Genomic DNA, 19058 nt, shown 5'->3' on the forward strand with positions numbered 1-19058 from the left:
TGTTAAACAGATTATAGTTAAATTCGATTAAATAAAATAAATAAAGTAATAATGCAACAAGTATAAACATTATTCATTTGTATTGAAAATAAATTTTATCATTGAACTTGAAACTGTTGAAAATTCTCTTCAAGATCAAATGCAAGTTCTCCCGAGTAAAAACAATTCCCAACGCAATTTAAAGAAACAAAAAACACATACATATATACATATATACATATAGAAACAAAAAACACATACATATGTGCGGCAGATATTAATATATATGTTTTTGTTTCCGAATTAAGTGATTTCGGTGATTTAATTTTTATTGAAGATTATAATTAATAAGTGCTTGAAGCAATTGGTTAAATTATAACCGTGATATTGCAAATATATATTTATGCAAACATGATTAGGCATGATTGAGCGATTCTGTCAGTGACTCATTGTCATTAGTTATTAGTGTATAACCAACATTGCAAAATGATGATGTTATATTCAACCGATTTTAGAGTAATCAATATACATGAATAGCGATAAATGTGAATAAAAATTTTCTGATCAGATGAATTAAGGCGCTAACGTTCTAACATATACAATAACTCAAAAATTTAATTAATTGGTTTTATTTATTATCTAAAGATCATATATAAAACTTGAAGTCGATTCTCTATCTATCTTCAAAAGTTATTCAATTTAATTTTGCATGAGTTCTTGGAGTATCCCTGGTAGAAGTAAATCATTGAAAATGCTGAAATCGTTGAAATCTATAGGCCTGTTCTTTTTGACTGCACTTTTGCATCAGTGCATCTTTTTCTTATTTTTTTTCTTCTGAAGAGAAAAGGAAGAAAGATGAAACAGATACAAAAATTCAGCTAAAAAGAACAGTTACGCATGAAGTTATGTATGATGTATCGCGTGGTGTATCATTTTATCCTTCTTTATTATTTGGTGAACAACAAGTACAAATAATACATTATGCACTTCATGCGTAACTCCTAATGCACTCTAGATAGTCTTATATTAGTTAGTCTTACATTAGTTAGGAATACCTTGAGTATCTCATATTATGACTTCCACGCAGTTTCACGATCACCAAATCTAATCTTTATAGTTAAACAAATCGTTATATGACTTGTTTTCTTATTAATATCATCTTACTTTGTCACTGCATGTAGACTTTATTACCCAACATTTGTTTTTATATAATAAAACAAGATTCAAAGACTATACTTGCTAGAAATTCCTAATAAATCCATATTAATCTATAGGAATCTGCAACTACGATTACGATTCCTGTCTGTTTCTGTCTGGATTGTGAATGCTAATGGTGTCTATCTGTACTTTTGGATACCATATTCATCTACACCTGGATACAAAAATTGATATAATACATAGATGCAGATAATTCCGGTATCCATAATTACGAATAGATACCGTCAGCGTCTGATGCATACACAATCCAGACAGAATTTTTGTCACAGAAATAGACAGGAATCGTAATCGTAGTTGCAGTTAAATTCCTATAAGTTTACATTGCACACACAGATGCAGATAGGTACAGTTCCACAATTGCGGATAGAGATCAGCATTCGATGCATATAGATTGCATCTGATACATACAGACAGAAACAGATAAGTTTTTCGATTGCCAAAACTTGTAGATTTTAATACGCTGACAGATCTTCATTAAATACAATTACATTTTCTGTCTGCATTTGGAGATATAATAGTTGCTCACAGAAACATATAAGAATTGAATATTCTCTTCAAACAACGATATCCATTAAAATTCATTTCAGAAGTTCTATCTGTTTCTGACAGTTTCTGATTGTTTCTAATGGAAATTTTTAGAGGCAATGAGCCGTAAGTCACTTGGAAAAAGCATCGTACGTGTGCCAACTGCTAAAGTGCTAAATAACACATTCGTATAGATATGGATAGAAACATAAATTGTTGATAGAATATACTCACTAACAACATTTGCTCAACGCAAACAGAAACTGGTAAGTCATATATCCGCAAATACAATTACAATCCAGTACATTTAAAAGCGTGCAATTGTGGACGACAAATAAATTATGTGCACGACAATGCATAGAGAAACATATAACGAATATCCGCTATGCGACAGTTTCACGCTCATATATCGGCTTTTTGCAAATGTATATAAATTACGATATAACGCAAATTTGTATAGATACAGATAGAAAATAATCGTAAATTAGATTAGATTCCAATATCTGGTGATGACCATGCAACGCAAACACAAATATATCCTATATTCGCAAATACGAATGTGTACCAATATTCGTATATGCGAATAGAACCTGATTAATTTTTTATAATAAAATACAGGTTATTAAATGTTACGTGTAAGTGCCTGTAAATGTATGTAAATGGAACATTAAATGTTGCGTGTAAGAGCATAAATTTTGCATTCGCAAATGCATGGAAAAGCACATATATCCGATTGATTATGATAAATTCGGAAAAATTATCGGTCAGCATTCGCAGATATATTCAATTTACAATTGATACCGATAGAAACGTGTAAGATTTTGTAGTAGAAATTTTTTGATGCGGATACATCCAAATCTATACCAATAATTTTTCATAAATTTGGATAAATCTCATATATAGATTTATCAGTTTCTATTGAAAATTTCCGGCAGGGATAACTTCATTAAAATAAAATTTGACAACATCCAATTTTACAAATATTTTTTTGTAACGACTACATGTATGATCTAATAAATATTCTACTAAACAGATTTTACACTAATTGTAAGAGTAAAAAGTTCATGATAGAACCAAACACATGCGCTTATCAGTTTAGTAGAAATCCCTATATCATATTAGAAGCCTATATCATAATAGGTAACCTACAGAATTTCATCAATTTCAAATTTGAATAACTTTTGTCTGGGACTGTAACCAAGACATCCTTAAAAGCATCTATGAAATAACGTCTAATCAAGATGCCATGCAATAGAGAAACGTTATTTTCTATCGAAATAAACATTTGCGATTTTGCTTTCCCTTCTTAATTGTTTGAAGCCTCTCATTCAACATGAAGTTTAAAACAATATTGCTACAATGTTTGCAATGTTATTGTAACATTGATGAAACATTATAATGATACTGCAATATGACTGGAACAATCTGTGGCGTAAATTGGGTAAGCTATTACTTCTCGGTATTAATGTACATATATTTAATACATCTTTTGTCAGTGAATATTCTTTATTTAGTCAGTAGATATTCTTTATTTATGTTCCCCTATGGGGTTACAAGAACTTTTCATTTTCTACTCTTACGTCTTTAAACGTTTTACTTTGTATTATACAAGCTATTTAATAAATAACGATCAATTTTTTGCATATGAGCAGAATGGACTAAAATGGTCCGAGAATCGTCATTAAATAAGTGTCGATTGACATGGCTTGACCCAATGTCGCTTCATGATTAGCATGACAACAAGTTGCGAACGTTGGTCTGAAGGTGGCCTAAAGTTGTCTTCGGATAAAAGTTCCCTGACATAGACTGGGCCAACTTGTGCCAATTTAGACAACCAGTTTTTGACACATTGCTAACGTTGGCAGTATCTCGACATTGGCTAATAGTCATAAAAATCGAACGTACTGGATCGACATCGCGTCGTCTTCGATTATTTTGACAGTCAATTTGCTATGATATCGCGAATGGTAGTTCAACATCGGGCAAGAATCAGCAAACCTGGGGATGTAAAAACGATGTGTCAAGGTCTCACATTTCGCTGTATGCACGTATTCGCATAAAATTAAAAATCCGATCAATCACTGATGTTTAAATCGAAGATGTTAAAACAAAATATCAGCGATATTGGTTGGAATTTTCGATACGCGAATATAAGCGTACGTATGCTATTTAAGATCATATTACAATATAATGAAACATAATAAAGAACATAATACTTTCAGACTGATAATAATAAATGAAAAGATATCCACTCTTTATCCACTATTATTTTAGTAAAAATTTATACATTTTACAATAATATCTTTGTAAGATCATATGTGAAAAAGGAGATATAGAAGGAGATGTAAGAAGAACGGTTGTAATACTTTTTCGATGTGGGAAAAATATAAGAGCCTTTTACTTTAAAATATAAATATATCTCGAATACATCTTAAAAGAATAATATGTGTCAAATGACATATCAATATAACGTTGCGGATAAAGTAATGTAATAATAATGATGTAAAATAACGTCATAATAATATCACATTAATATTTCAAATAATTGACCTTAAATACGACCTATTAAAAACGAATCAAAGACGTCTCTAAATTAACATTATTATTATGTTAAAATACTCAAGTCTTTTAAATGTCAATTATTGAGTATGTAATGTCTAAGACTAGTAATCACCATGTATCGACGTAAAAATCACTTTGCTGTCTGGAGTAATATAAAGACTCAAGATATGACATCTTTAAAATGGTAATGGTAATTAGTAAAAGCCCAAAACCAAATAGCAAAATTCGTCATTTTGATTTGACATGATGGCATTAAATTCAAGTCATGTTTGTACAAATGACCAAAAACTTATGGTTATTTTTTGGTCATTTGTACATGACTTCAATTTGACGTCAAAATGACATAAAAATGACGAACTTTGCTACCTAGGCTAGAATATTTACCAGATAGCAGATATCCGTCATTATAACGTAATAATCACGTCGAATTTTATATTTATTTTCAAAATTAACTTAAAAATGACATGTTTTTGACGGTCTGAAGTCACAGACCAAAGATACCATTAGTAACATCAAATAAATATTATTTTAACTTAATGATGAATTAAATAGCTTAATGATGTTTTTGTAATTTTTTTAAAGTGAAATCATATAATGCTTTCAGACATACTAAGGGTATATGCTCGTCCGGTGGTGATCCATTGCAAATATAGAAAATAAAGGTGATAAACACGTCAACAAGTTACCCCAACAAATGAGAATGGATTGAAATTTTTTTCTATCCGAATGCGTATTTTTTTTAAATAGCGAATACTTTTTTTATTTAATTGGATTCAATTAGATTTAATTGGATACAATTGGATTGAAAAACTGTATTTCCTAAAACTGTATTTCAAAATTTTAAATTGAACAATATTTACAATGTATGTGTCGTGCACAGAAAAAGCTAATATTATTTTTAGATTGAAAGGCGTAGAGATATACTCCATGCAATTTTTATAAATGAACAAAAATGTATTCAGGATTGAAAAGCATTCATTTTAATATTCGTGAATCAATATTTCTGAAAATCTGAATCCATTTCAATTCATTTCAATCCATTTTCGTTTGCTGGGATCAGCCTTATTAATTCCGGAGCAGTTCAAATTCATATATTCAATATGGGCTGTGTTTGCTTTGATACTTACAGTATATACTTGCACTTGCATTATTTGTCCTTTATTATTTAATAAACAACAAGGATGAAAAGTGTTGTGAAAAGCGACGTTAAAGCATTGTGAGCGACAAAGCAAACAGTTGTGGCGCCCAATTTGTTTAGTGGAAAGCTCTAATAATTGTGAAAATTTATCTGACTGTCGAGATTTTACGTTTACATTTTCTTGTATAAAAATTCCTTTACCTAAGAAAAAGTCACAGAGTATGCTTACAAATTTGGTCCATGATCGCAATTAATCATTCCTGCGAAGCACGTCGGCTTATAAAGTGATAATATTTTGTGATCACAGATTAAAATGAATGTGCAGTAAAAGGTTGTAAAAATTGTTATCGGAAAACAAAAAGTCTACCGGTAAAATATTTTTCATTTTCAAAAGATGAAGCAGTTTGCTTAAATAGCGTGAAGTCTGTGTAATATCTCCTTTATCAAAGATAAGGTTCTAATAAAGTATATATATTTGAGTCAGCATTAGCAATGAAGAATTTTCGAAATGTGTGTTTGCAAAAAAAATTGCTTTTTCCCATGATTGTATTTTGATATTATTAATGCAAACAGTATAAGAAAATAATGAAAATGTTGTTTATGTGTTTTTCTTGGTTTATTTACTAATATAACTAAATCATTATTAATAATATTAATAATAATATTAATTAATAATATTAGTATATATAATAAAATAATAATTAATTAAATTTCAAAATGGATAAAAGTTTTCGATTCTTGATTTGAAATAAATTATAGGAAAAATATTTTTGAAAAAATAATACACTTTTCATAATCTAGAGCTAGCTAATTGTAAGTAATAAAAAAATATTCATTAAACTTTATTATACTTTTTCGAAATTTATTTCTTATATGATATTTTAACTCTTAAGCATTAAAATAAAATAACGACATTTTTATTGATTTTGGTCCTTGAGGAATTTGGTCCTTGAGGTTGGTCCTTGAGAAATTAATTTAAAAAAAACTGGAATAAAAACAGTAATTTTATAAATTTATATTTTATTAATCAAACCGATATAGCGTATAGATATATTTAGCATTTTTTCTTTCGCGTGGTATCACGAACCAATCTGAAGATTAAATAAATTTCTGGAATATATTACAGATTTTTATTTTTATTCTTTTTTATATTATAATATTTTTATATTTATAATATTGTTTTTTAATGTTTATTTTGTGTTTAATATCTTTTATAATTGTAAAGTGTATTACAAGAAACGCTATAAGTATACTGATAAATAATACATTTGAATTTATCATAAAATGTATCTTGATAATAATTTTGATTGACCGTTCGATTCTCATGTGATTACATTCTTTATAGGCATACCCTTTATTATGGATATTATATCTTTGTCCTTTACATGATGCAAGTAGACATGGTATATTCTTGCGCATATTTCTGCTGCAGCCAATCAGAACTTGACCTCTTTTTGCATTTCTCGGTGGATTTTAATAAATAATTACTTATTTATTACTTTTTTACTATTATTTATTACTTTTCACTTAATATTTAATATATTTTTTAATCATTTCAAATCATATAACAATGGTGCTAATATATAAGGTATTGTAAAACAATGGAAAATGAGGTCAGCGCGTTGCTATGCACAAATTTGTCTTAGTTACGAGCACATACATGTCTACTTACACCATGGTCTTTTACTGACTATTATACCATCCAACTAGCGATTAATGACGTCAATATGATGCCAGTCATACTGACGTTATGGAATGTCATCAAATAAAACCTATGATAACTTTTTGGTTACTTGACATCATTTGTACAAACATGACTTGAATTTAACATTAAAATGACAACTTTGCTGGGTAGATACAAAATAAGTATGGGAACGAGAGTGGCACATTTAGAGAAGATCCGCAAATCGATCGACAATTGATAAAACAGATGAATAACAGACGCGGAAGAAGACAGACGTGCGTATCAAGCGGAAGATATTTTCGTTTTCGATCTTTCTTATCCCCTCATCATTCACTTGTAATCCCACATAAGCAACAAAACAACAATTGTATCAGTTTTATCAATCTAAATATTTTGGATACTTTAAAAACAATGATTTTTGTATCTCAATGGTACTCTGTAATTTGCGGTATCCCGATTTCCCATGGTTGCTGAACGCAAATTAATTCACGAAGACTCTTTACTCAAAAGAAAGTTAAGTGAAAAAAGGGCAAATAGGAGCGATAATCAGGCGCGGTAATCGATGCAAAATAATATCCAAATGTAACCAAATAATGTTTATTAAAATCAACACGCTTACATGTTTCGGTTCATTTTTTAGCCCTCTTCAAAAATACAAAATTTATATTAAATATAAGTGATTATTAATCTGTTATAGCGAGCTCTCTCTCCATCTTAATTAAGGTTATTCAATATCGAAAATAAAACACCGATGAAAATGTTTAAAAATTATGATAAAATCTAATCGAATTAAATTATGGAAAAGCAACTTATATGAAAAGATAAGGATTAAAGAAATTATATGAAAGGAAAAAAGTTCAACATAATTGTAATCAACATATTGCAAGCAAATTGATCACAAAAATATTTTGTCAAAAACTAGACTCTTGACTTATAAACCAATCAGTGTCAAAAAATATCTTAAAACCGCAAAATACTTCTTTAAAACAATGGTAAAATTGAAAACTTTAAATCATTAATAATCAAAAAGGAAATCAAAACTCAACTAATAATCAAAAGATAGAAAAACCTTGTTATAATGGAAAAACGACATTGATTTTATTTGCTGAAACTGTTTATTTCTTTGGCGTAAAATGTATGAATACTTCTTCAATTGGGCGCATAATGAGAGAACTGCCGTACTCAATCGTGTCGATTGTTTTTACACTTTTCACTCTCCATTTTCTGAGAATTGCAGTCAATACGATTTTCTCTTCAAGTAGAGCGAATCTTTGACCTATACAATTTCTTGGTCCGGCGCTGAACGGAATATAAGCATACGGATTTCTATTCTGCGAGTTTTCTGGAAGGAAGCGATCCGGATCGAATTTTAATGGATCCGGCCAAATCTCCGAGCTTCGATGTGTTAACATGATGGCCAATACAACTAAAGTACCTTTTGGAAGTGTATAACTATCTAAAATAGAAGAAATAAATTGATAAAATGAACTGTGTACTTGTCTATATAAAACATTGTCTTTGTCCACATAAACGTTTTTTTAATATTTGAAACTTAAATTTCTGTCAGATTATTATAATGTTATTATCAATCTTTAAATATACTTTAAATATACTTGTTTATTGTTAATTTTTAGTAAATTGTATGTATGAATATTATTTTTTAAATATTTTAATTTTTCTGCGTTATAACATTTAACTTCTTTATAAATTATATATGGAGTGATTCAGAAAATAAATGTTTGTGTAAAGTGTAATGCATAGTCTACAATAGACAGTAGCAGTAGCAGGATAAAGGAATACATGTAGAAATCTACTAATCATAGTTGAATGTAAGAAAAACAATCAATTATGATTGGTCGATTTCTATGCCTACTCCTTAATCAATTACTGTTATTGCACATTGTAGACCATGCATAATATTCCTGACTTAATTCTAATGCCTCTGGCACAGCGCGATGTTCGTTGTGCGCGATACGCGACACATTCACACGTTTATATAAAAACAAGTTTTTTCTTATTTCCCCTTTACTACACTCTTTAGCCCGTATTCAGAACGCACTTACAACGAGCGCTTAGCGCGCTAACGTGCTACAATTTACGTTACACATACTATAGAATTTTAGAGATAAAACACTCTTTTATCAATAAAAGCGCATTCTGAATACGGGCCTTTGTCTTTCACATACTTTAAATATGCTAATTTTGTTAAATTATAAATTATAAATTAGAATGATGAAATTAAAATGAATATTGAACCCTTTGAGTATCGGATTGTTTTTTAATTACATTGATAAAAATTATTAGAGAAATGTAATAAAAGAGTGAAATTATTAGACAATACGAATTAATTAGCATATTTAAAATATGTGAAAGACAAAGAGATAATGTAGAGAAATAAGAAGAAACGTGTTTTTATAAACATGTGTGAGTCCGATCAGTATGCACCTCGCGTCTAAAGCGTTCGCGTCTAACCGCGAGCGCCGCTCTTGCCTGTCTCTTCTACACATCCGTGACAAGCTAACTATTTCTTCTTTAATTAATTCGTAATTTGAAAACTAAGTTTCAGACAAAATTTTCGTAAAGCAAAAATTGTCTTAAAATTAAGTCAGGAATATGATACTTTAAGGACAAACGTTTATTCTGAATCACTCTGTATTGTAAATTCTTTAAAATATTTTTCTTAATTAATAGACTAAATTACCTAGTTTTACATCTTCTTTTAGTTTCCTCATGATTAAAGGTACGCTTGGGAATATTCGAAGTGTCTCCTTTATAACTCTTTCAAGGTACTTTAATTGCGACAGTTCTTTTACACTGGCTTGTACCTCTGAATCTCCGAAAATTTCCTCAAGTTCTTCGTGAACTTTTTCCTGATGCTCGAGATTATTGCCCAAGAGGAACAATGCCCAGGTTATGGCAACAGCAGTTGTATCGTGTCCCTATTATAATTTCATATTATTTTATATATACTTTCTATTTACACAGATATTGCCGAGAAATTAATAAGAGAAAATTTTATATTAAAAATTAGAAAATTTTAACTTCGAATGTCTCACCTCAAACATGAACGTATCGACTTGTGCTCTCAATTCATCATCAGTCAAAGGAGTGTCGTCTTTCTCATTTTGGTCCAATAATAAATCTAAAAACGCTTTTCTTTTTCGCTTATCTGATACAATAGTGATAAGTTTTATTAACTAAGAAATATTTACAAAATAGAAAGATATGTATAATGAATGAAATATAATTAAAATTTATCTCACCTATATTAAATTCATTATCTTCATTTTCGAGTTTCGTATTTTGCGACTGTCGCTCAACCTTTTTCTTACTTATTACCTATAATTTATCATATTAATTGTACATGAAATTTCTTTTAATGAAGTAAAAAAAGTAGTGAAACTTAAACATTATACTTAAATGTTAAGTCTATATAAATACATGTGTTATTAAAGTTCCTATAATATACCTTTTTTGTAAATCCATGTAATATATCAAGCGTTGATTTAAACTGTTTCCCTGCAGGCAATAAATAGTACAACCAGTCAATCCAATACCATGGTTGAATCATTCGATCTATTATTAATAGGGAAGCTCTGAAAATATAATTGAAAATCAACTTATAGAAATTGCATATGTAATTAATTATTAAATTTTATTGTTAATTCTTGACTCTAAGTAATAAATCATTAACTATTTTATTAATAATATTATAAGAATTTTATAAAAACTGACTGATGTACTGTTGATACATATTTATTTACGACTTCTTGAGCTTGTACATCCACACCCATTGCCGTTTCTGTAAGATAATAAAAAACTAATTTTGTTGATAATCCTTAGTCATTTATAATACTAGAATTTAAATTAATATATTTCTTTCTTTGTTACTATCCATAGAATGAGTGATAAAATGAGTTGATTAATTGAACAATCTTACTGTGAAATTTGATTCCAATTATGTCTCCAATTATGTCATCCGAATGAACATATGTGATAGCATTCCGCTGCACTATCCCCAACAGGAAATTTAAAGCTTGAAAGGAAAAAGGTTGAATATCAAGCGGCACCAACTGCGCGTATACGGGTACGAATCTTCATAAATTTAAAGCCCAGATCTGCTTATTTTGAGCGGGTGGGTGGGATTGTCTATCCGAACGAGACTGCATAATTGTCGAGCACTCAATCTTATGCGTTGCTTCATTCTATCTTAGTTATGTAATGAACGAAAAAAAAATACAATGAAGTTTATAGCGTGAGTACCCAAAGCAGGTGGATCTCATATCTATGCGTTATACGTTTCTAAACGTCGAGTGGCATTTCAACTGAACGCGGGGCGAGAGGTGAGGGGAATAGCGGAAGGCGGAACCGGCGAAAATCGGCCGAGAAGTGCAATTTTGCCGAGTCCTGTTCTAAAACATTTTGTCATAATTCATGTCATTTTGTGATAATTCTTACCTACCAGAAACCATTCAATAATTGTTATAAATTTACATCGAGTAGTTTTTATAACAGACTTGCGAAAATTGAAATCAGGAAATATGTGAATCTGGAAATTTCGTGTTTTCCATACAAAGTCTTACAAAGTCTCAAGGATTCCATATGACAATAATTATTTTCTTCGAATATAATTTCTTCAAATATAATTTTATCGTTTTAAATTCTTGATTACCTATTAATTATTAACACTCTTCTCTTTAATGTATGTAACACTGTCTTAATTGTTGAAAGAAGAATATTGTAGGAGTAGCCAATGGAATGACAATGTCACCATTGGCTATTTTCAGAATTTTAATTTCACCGAAGAAAGTACCAAAAAACAGGGAAAGTATCAGCCATATTTTTGGCAAGAGCTTTTAGATTAAGAGCTGATTTCTTAATCTGAGCTCTTCTAGAAAGAGATAGACGGTAAAAAAGATTAGTTAATATATCTTAGTCTCCATCGTTGATTTTAGAAATGACTAATCGGGCATCAAGGCCTAGTGAATGTTGTAGATCTGACTTCAGGAAATAGCTTTTCCTACACAAAACAATCTGTCGTGATCCTTACAGTTAAAATCATTTCTCTTGATAGAATTATTTCTTAAAGCTGATCTGCACTCCGGATTCAATCTAAGAGCTCTCAGAAAAGAAAGAGTCTTGGAAGAAGAATATTTCTTCATTAGGACTTCCTGATCAGATTCCAAGGCTGAATGTTGACATCAACAAGCTTAGAACCAAACAGTTTTGTTATCAGAGCATTCGCATTATCCTTTAATCCCACAGAAGTAGGTAAATCAGATAGAGTAGCAGGAGAAATTGGAAGAGAAAAGATTAACTCGTTCATTAATTAACAAGCAAAAAGGAGGAGAGAATCCTCTAACTAAAAATAGAAAGGTGTGACGATTGTCTATCTGCATTTTACAAATACAGATCCAGTAAATACATACACGCCTATAATATGCGGATCTCTCTTGGCCCCTCCTGATTCGGCGCTACCAAAAAAATCTTCATCGAAGTCTGAAGTTTCCAGAAGAGAAATCGGTTTCGCGATCAAGCAACTCTCAACTCGATAGAGACATTCGATCATCACATTCAGAGCGAAAAGGAGACACCGATAAGGGTAAAAAGAAGAAGCGAGACCGACCAGCCTCTCTATGTCTCTCTATGAGAGAACATCTATAAGACGTAAGATCTCTTGGAGAGCTGCAAGATGGTCCTTCGATGAAAAGCTCTTCTTCTTTTTTGAATTACGTTCTGATTTTTTCATTATATGAAGAGAAAAAAGATTAGTAAAATTGTCATACGAGGAAACGTACAATAGGAAAACAATGAAGACGTGCCCGCGCATGCACATTTGATGCCGTCTGATAGTCAATCTTTTTCTTATCAAGCTTTAAATTTCCTGTTAGTGCAACAGAATGTTACTACATATATCCATCCGGACGAGACTTTGCATAATTTACAGCATAAAACATACTGTGCAACAAACATTTCTTCACAAAAAAATATTATAATTATATATTGTAATTAAAAATATGCTACATTACCGCAGATAATATCAAGAGTAGCATTGACTATAAAAGGAAAAACATCAACGGCTTTCCCTGGATTGTCTTTTATTGTTTTTTCGAAACATTTTGTCAGGATCTCTACTTTTTCAGATAGTACCACAGCAAATTGGTCTAATATACTAAAATGGAACGTTGGTCCGATGAGTTTTCTATCATGGAACCATTGTTTACCTAAAAATTCAAATATAGTTTACTTACGTAGAATTGCAAAAAAGAGTTACAAAGTTAATTTAAAAAACATGTTATAGGTTTTTGTTATAGATTTAATTTTTAAAATAGTAGAAATATTCTGTGTTTTTCTACTTTCAGACGAATTTTTTAATAAAAACGTCATTTCTCCGTTTTCCTTAGGAAACACAATATAAATCTAAAGAATAATTGAATAATTCCTATCGGAATCCATTCTGGGCGATAAAACAACTTACTGTGCTCATTATTTAAAAATAAATGACTCGCAGATTACACATGACATCACAACCAACTCTAAATATGTATAACACTTTTTAATAACATAGGCCGAGGATAGTTGCTACAACGCTCGTTACCTTTTCAGTAAACCAAACTAATACAATTTTCAGATACACAAGCAACAAGCAATAATCTGAATAAATATACAATCAGCGACGCGTAGCGATGTATTTAGATAAATCATAAGAACTAAAATATACTATTTTTTTGTGTCAGAATATAAATATTTATATAGAATGGAGCATTTAAAGTGTTACAAGCTATTATCTCTAAAAGTATACATCGAATGAAAAATATGTTTAGATAAAAGTTTTTGATTTCGAGAGAGACATAAGATGATTGACCTTGGGTGACGTTATTAAGATCAGAATAAGTAATTATTTTGAATTTTTTAAATAGAACTCCAATTTTTCGTTACATATTCTTATAGCTTATCAAGAACTCGAAAGCTTTTCACACACTATGATAAAATATATTTTCATTAAACACTTTTCGATTCAAGTTATAAGGTTTCAAAGTTATACTGTCCCGCCGACATCAGTATTACTTAAAGCCCATTCTACAATAATAGTAAGCAGTAGAAAGTAAGAAGTTCTTGCGCGCCTTATCGCGCCTTATCTCATAATAAGCTTTGCTTGGCTGGCAGTAAAGTAATAAGGCGTACGAAATGAGAACCATTTCGCTTACTCCCGGTCTTAATGCTTTACGCTATATTTTACTCCCTCTTACTATTGCAGTCTTACTACTGCATTGTAGAATGCGCTTAAGGTGTCCGACCAACGATTAAAATTTCTTGAATGTTTATTTGAATGTTAAATTTAGGATCACAACCTAGATAACATTTGTCAAACTTAAGATCATTGGAAGCTATATCTTTTATTTTCATTTTTATGTAAAAATGAAATTTCAGTGAAAACAAAGTTTCCAATTAACAAATGTTATCTAGGTCATAATCCTAAACAACATTCAAGTTTAATCGTCGGTCGGACATCTTGAGTAATGTTAAGACCGCGGCGGTCCTGTAAGTTTCAAGCCTTATAACTCGAAAAATATTTAATAAAAAAATATTTTATTAAATATTATTTTGAAAAGCTCTCGAGATAAGTTACAAGAATATATAATGAAAAATTGGGGGTTCCATTTAAAAAATTCAAAGTGATCTTGACAACGTCACATAAGCTCAAACCGCATCTTATGTCACCCTCGAAACATAAAACTTTTGTTTACATATTTTTGATTCAACGAATACTTTTAGGAATAACACACAGCTACTACTTATAACATTTTAAATAGTCCATTCTATATATGTATATCTGAAGGTGAAGTACAATTTAGCACAATTCCAAACAAAATAAAATTTTAATTCCCTTTTTTGAAGTTTAAATTTGATTTTTTCCTATTTAGTATCCTTCAGTATCCTCCATGTAATAAGATCAGAGATCAAACTTAAATCTTGAAAAGTGGATTATTTTATTTTGTTTGAAATTGTTCTATGTTCCAAATTGTATCAATTTACATTATATGCGTACATGCGTGTGTGCGTGCGTGCGTGCGCATAGTCATCGGTACTCTATAGTGTAACAGAGATTCGGAAAGTGTCACGTGATCCATGTAGTTCTCTAATTGACTGGAGCAATTCGTAGTAACTATATTAAATTTACTGTCAATATTGACTCTTATCGACTGCTGTGAAGTTAGTAAACTCATTCTTCAATGTTTTGTGAATATTTATCTATTATTTCATGCTTTGCATTAAATGTTGCATACTTTATACAGAATTTATATCCATCATCATCATGCCAACGAATTGCGCCGCATATTGCTATAACAGTGCTATTCCAGCAGTCGACACAAAGACATAGAGCATGGATTGCTCGATCATATCTAAATAGTATATTCGACAAAAAGAAAGAAAGATCGTAAAAGACTAATCTTTATATCTTTCCAAAGTTAATAACAAAAAAGAAGAATGAGAGGGAGATTGATCTTCCACGATCCCTCTCTCTCTCTCATTTTTGTCGACCATACTACTTATTATTAGATACGAGGTGCATTTGCAATGCCGGAAGCGTCTGTTTACTTTTTTATCCTCTAAAATCATTCGGCAACTCGTATCTTTCTGCTAAATGTCATCTCATCTGCATTCGGTATTAACATTTCTAGAACCAATCGAGCTGCTCGATTCATTCCGGATTCAAAGACCGAGCTCGCAGATTTTCGCGCCTAAATTAAATTCATAACCTGTATATTTATGATGATATAAACATGATTCTGATTCGTTAACACATAATGTACATTCATCTCTTTTAATATTTCTATTTTACAAATAGTGTGAACTGTTATAATGTCTGAGTCTATAAACGTTGAAACAAATGCTATCAAATAGAAATTGATGGAGTACATTATGTACAATATTTAACGAGGAAAGTAAATTTTTAATTCTTTTCCTCTTTATGAATTTGAAGTTACGTATTTGAAAACAAAGAATTTGCTAGTTAATTTTTAGATCAAAGCTTGCACATATAGAATGAAATAAAATCAAATTATATTAATATATTAAAAATTCTAACGAATAAATCAAGTAATATAACTTATAAATTGCTGAAATTTATTTTGCAATATAATATTTTCTTTTAAGAAAACACATCTTGCATATGAATCTGCTATATTCATGTGTAACGATCTATTTTTAGATAAGACTATTATCAGTTTCTAGTAAAGCGAAAGAAATTTTCAATTAATAAGATATTATTTATTCATAAAAATAAATATTTTCATTTTATAATCTAACCTTAAAGGACAATTTACAGTAGCGTTCAGAATTAATTCTTGGCACTCGGATTGTTCGAAGATCACGTGATCAAGCTTGCCATCTGCTAACTCGCATCTCAGATTTATATTGTCGAACGTATCTACGGTCATAATGGAAGAGATAACATAGTGTGCTTAATTTGCAAGCATCTCTCTCTAAGGGTATGGTCAATGCGATGCTGCAAACGCTTTAAGCGTTTTTTAATTTGTCAGTTTGTAAAATTCGTTCTTCTAATTGGTCTATCAAATGCTTAAAAATATTTGTAGCGATACTTTGACCATTAAATCTTCGCTGTCTCTGTCTATGAATATCGCGTCAGGAAAAAGGCTGCCAACTGTGAAACACTAAACATAGGGTAATATTCATATATAGGGCAGTCCGTTTTTATTTTAAAACAGTTTTAAATAATGTCTTAAGGTGATAATACAGTCCTCGGATTGATTTATGATATCTTAAGATTGTACTTAAGACAGTCTTATATGCAAGAATCGATTATGAATATTGACTTTCGCATCGCGAAATTAGTACTGAATCTTTCCTTGTTTAACATATTTTATGTTTCTCTTTCCATAAAGTGTGTTAAATAATGAAAGATTCAGTACCAATTTCACAACGCGAAACAGGTCAGTATCGCCCGAAGCGCCAACGCAGTGATGAAGAAAAATTACTGTTCAAAAATTGTTACAGATTGCAATTTTTTAACAATTTTTATTTCTCCATTGTGCGGTATTTGAGAATGAGTTGATTAGTGAAGTGAGTGTAAGTAATAAACCTTTCTAAGATTTTATATTAATATTTGTCTAGTTACCTCCCATTTTCTTCGGTTTCAGAGATTCGTATAATATTTATCTATAGTCCCTTAATTTTTGAACGAATTTCTAAATACCGTTTTTGCGTTATAATTGAAATGTACTGTCGCTCTTTGTCTAGCACAGGGAGCTCCTTATCTATAGCATATGTTAAAAGTACTAACTTCAAATGCAATTATCTTTCAAACATGCTTGATTACCCCTCCCCTCTGTCCTTAAAATGTATGTACAAAAAATATCATTATCTTTAATTAAAAGTAGTAAAAGTTCAAACAGATCTTAAAAAAACTCATTTTGCGATACAGCCACCTTAAGTAAAACTCTAAACATACGACAAAAAGATATGTAACATGAAGATAAGATAAGGTAATATAAAGAGAAAATAATATAAAGGTAATATATGATTTTGTTTTACCTGTAGATGTTAAAAGTCCATTGCCCAACCAAGGTTTCAGCAGATCATAAGAGTCTCCTTTTGTGATATTTACGGTGCTAGGAAAAATAAGCTGTAAAAATTTGAAAGAAACATAATAATATTCAGAAATTAGATGCAACGTATTTTTTACTGATATAATGTACTTATATATTTATGCTACAATCAATTTTATTAGTTATGAACAAAAGTTATACTATTAAATCAATTAATTTATCAAAAGCAATTTTATTAAATCTATAAATTATTTTGCTATAATAATAAATCTCCATTCTGCTGTAATTGTAACAATAAATCCGATCTGTTAAAAATAAATGCTTTTTAAAAAAAATTTAATTTCTTTAAACAAATTTACAAGATACAAAATAGGGGGCCTGCAGGAATTCTGTAACTCGTCATGTATCGTTATAAACATATAATAATTGCATAACAAGTTACAGAATACAAGAGCAGGAGAATTTGACTAAATAATTATTTTTCGAACATGCCTGGGTTATCTCCCCTCCTCCTCCCTTAAAATATATAGAAAATATCATCAAGCTTTAATTAGCAAAAGTTTCAAACATCTTAAGAAAAGTCATTTTGCGATACAACCATCTTATAAAATAAAATTCAAATAAAATTCTAAACAATTCTAAAATTCTACAACAAAAAGATTTTTACCTGTAGATGTTAAAAGTCAAGATTTCTCTTTTTTTTTAATAAACAATTTTATACTTTTTCAAAAATATCAAAATGCAAAAATATGCAAGATTTAATTTTTGTATGATTGTAAAAATGATGAAAATTAACTTGAACGAATTAATATGAATGAATCACTGTATTTTAAAAAATCGGAAAATCATTATGTGTGCTAAAGATTAATTACTATACATCATAATAGTAACGATTATAAAAAAATCTTGCATAATCTTTCTTCTTTCTTCTTTTTTTATATTTACTATTGAATTAAAATCTCTTAAGAATGAATTATGAGCACCGTTTTATGATGCTCGAAAATGTCTTATTTTATTATAGTATAAAAAATACTTTTATCATAATCACTGCTTCTATAATACATTAATTATTGTAAAAAATAACGGATGTTATTTTCTGTTAGTAAATGGATTTTATTTACCTCCAAATATTTTGGCTTAAATATGTTAATAAAAGGTTTGGTTCCAAGCTGATACATGAATATTCCTTCTTTAAACTCTTCTATAAACGATGAAAACCGTTTTACGCGACCTAACAATTAGTTCATTAATTATTATACTAATAATTTATTAATTGTTATTTTTATTTATTTATTATATAAATTTAAGTAAACTTTTTATTTTGAGTCGTATGCAAATATATATATATATATATATATATATATATATATATATATATATG

General features: G+C 29.7%; 1 protein-coding gene across 1 annotated transcript in view; it reads right to left on the reverse strand.

Annotated features, from left to right (window-relative positions):
• Positions 1–7689: 7689 nt before the first annotated feature.
• Positions 7690–19058, reverse strand: part of LOC105626219 (cytochrome P450 4C1-like) — a 12586-nt gene continuing 1217 nt past the window's right edge. The window contains exons 2-10 of the mRNA XM_012207525.1: positions 18799–18908; positions 17664–17754; positions 13136–13330; positions 10842–10908; positions 10576–10702; positions 10370–10445; positions 10163–10275; positions 9808–10045; positions 7690–8562 (exon numbers count right to left, since the gene is read on the reverse strand). Coding sequence (XP_012062915.1) covers positions 8222–8562; positions 9808–10045; positions 10163–10275; positions 10370–10445; positions 10576–10702; positions 10842–10908; positions 13136–13330; positions 17664–17754; positions 18799–18908 — 1358 coding nt within the window. The 3' untranslated portion in view covers positions 7690–8221. The remainder of the gene's footprint in view (positions 8563–9807; positions 10046–10162; positions 10276–10369; positions 10446–10575; positions 10703–10841; positions 10909–13135; positions 13331–17663; positions 17755–18798; positions 18909–19058) is intronic.

The sequence above is a fragment of the Atta cephalotes genome (assembly GCF_000143395.1).
Source record: "Atta cephalotes unplaced genomic scaffold scaffold00005, whole genome shotgun sequence".
In the NCBI taxonomy this organism is placed as follows: domain Eukaryota; kingdom Metazoa; phylum Arthropoda; class Insecta; order Hymenoptera; family Formicidae; genus Atta; species Atta cephalotes.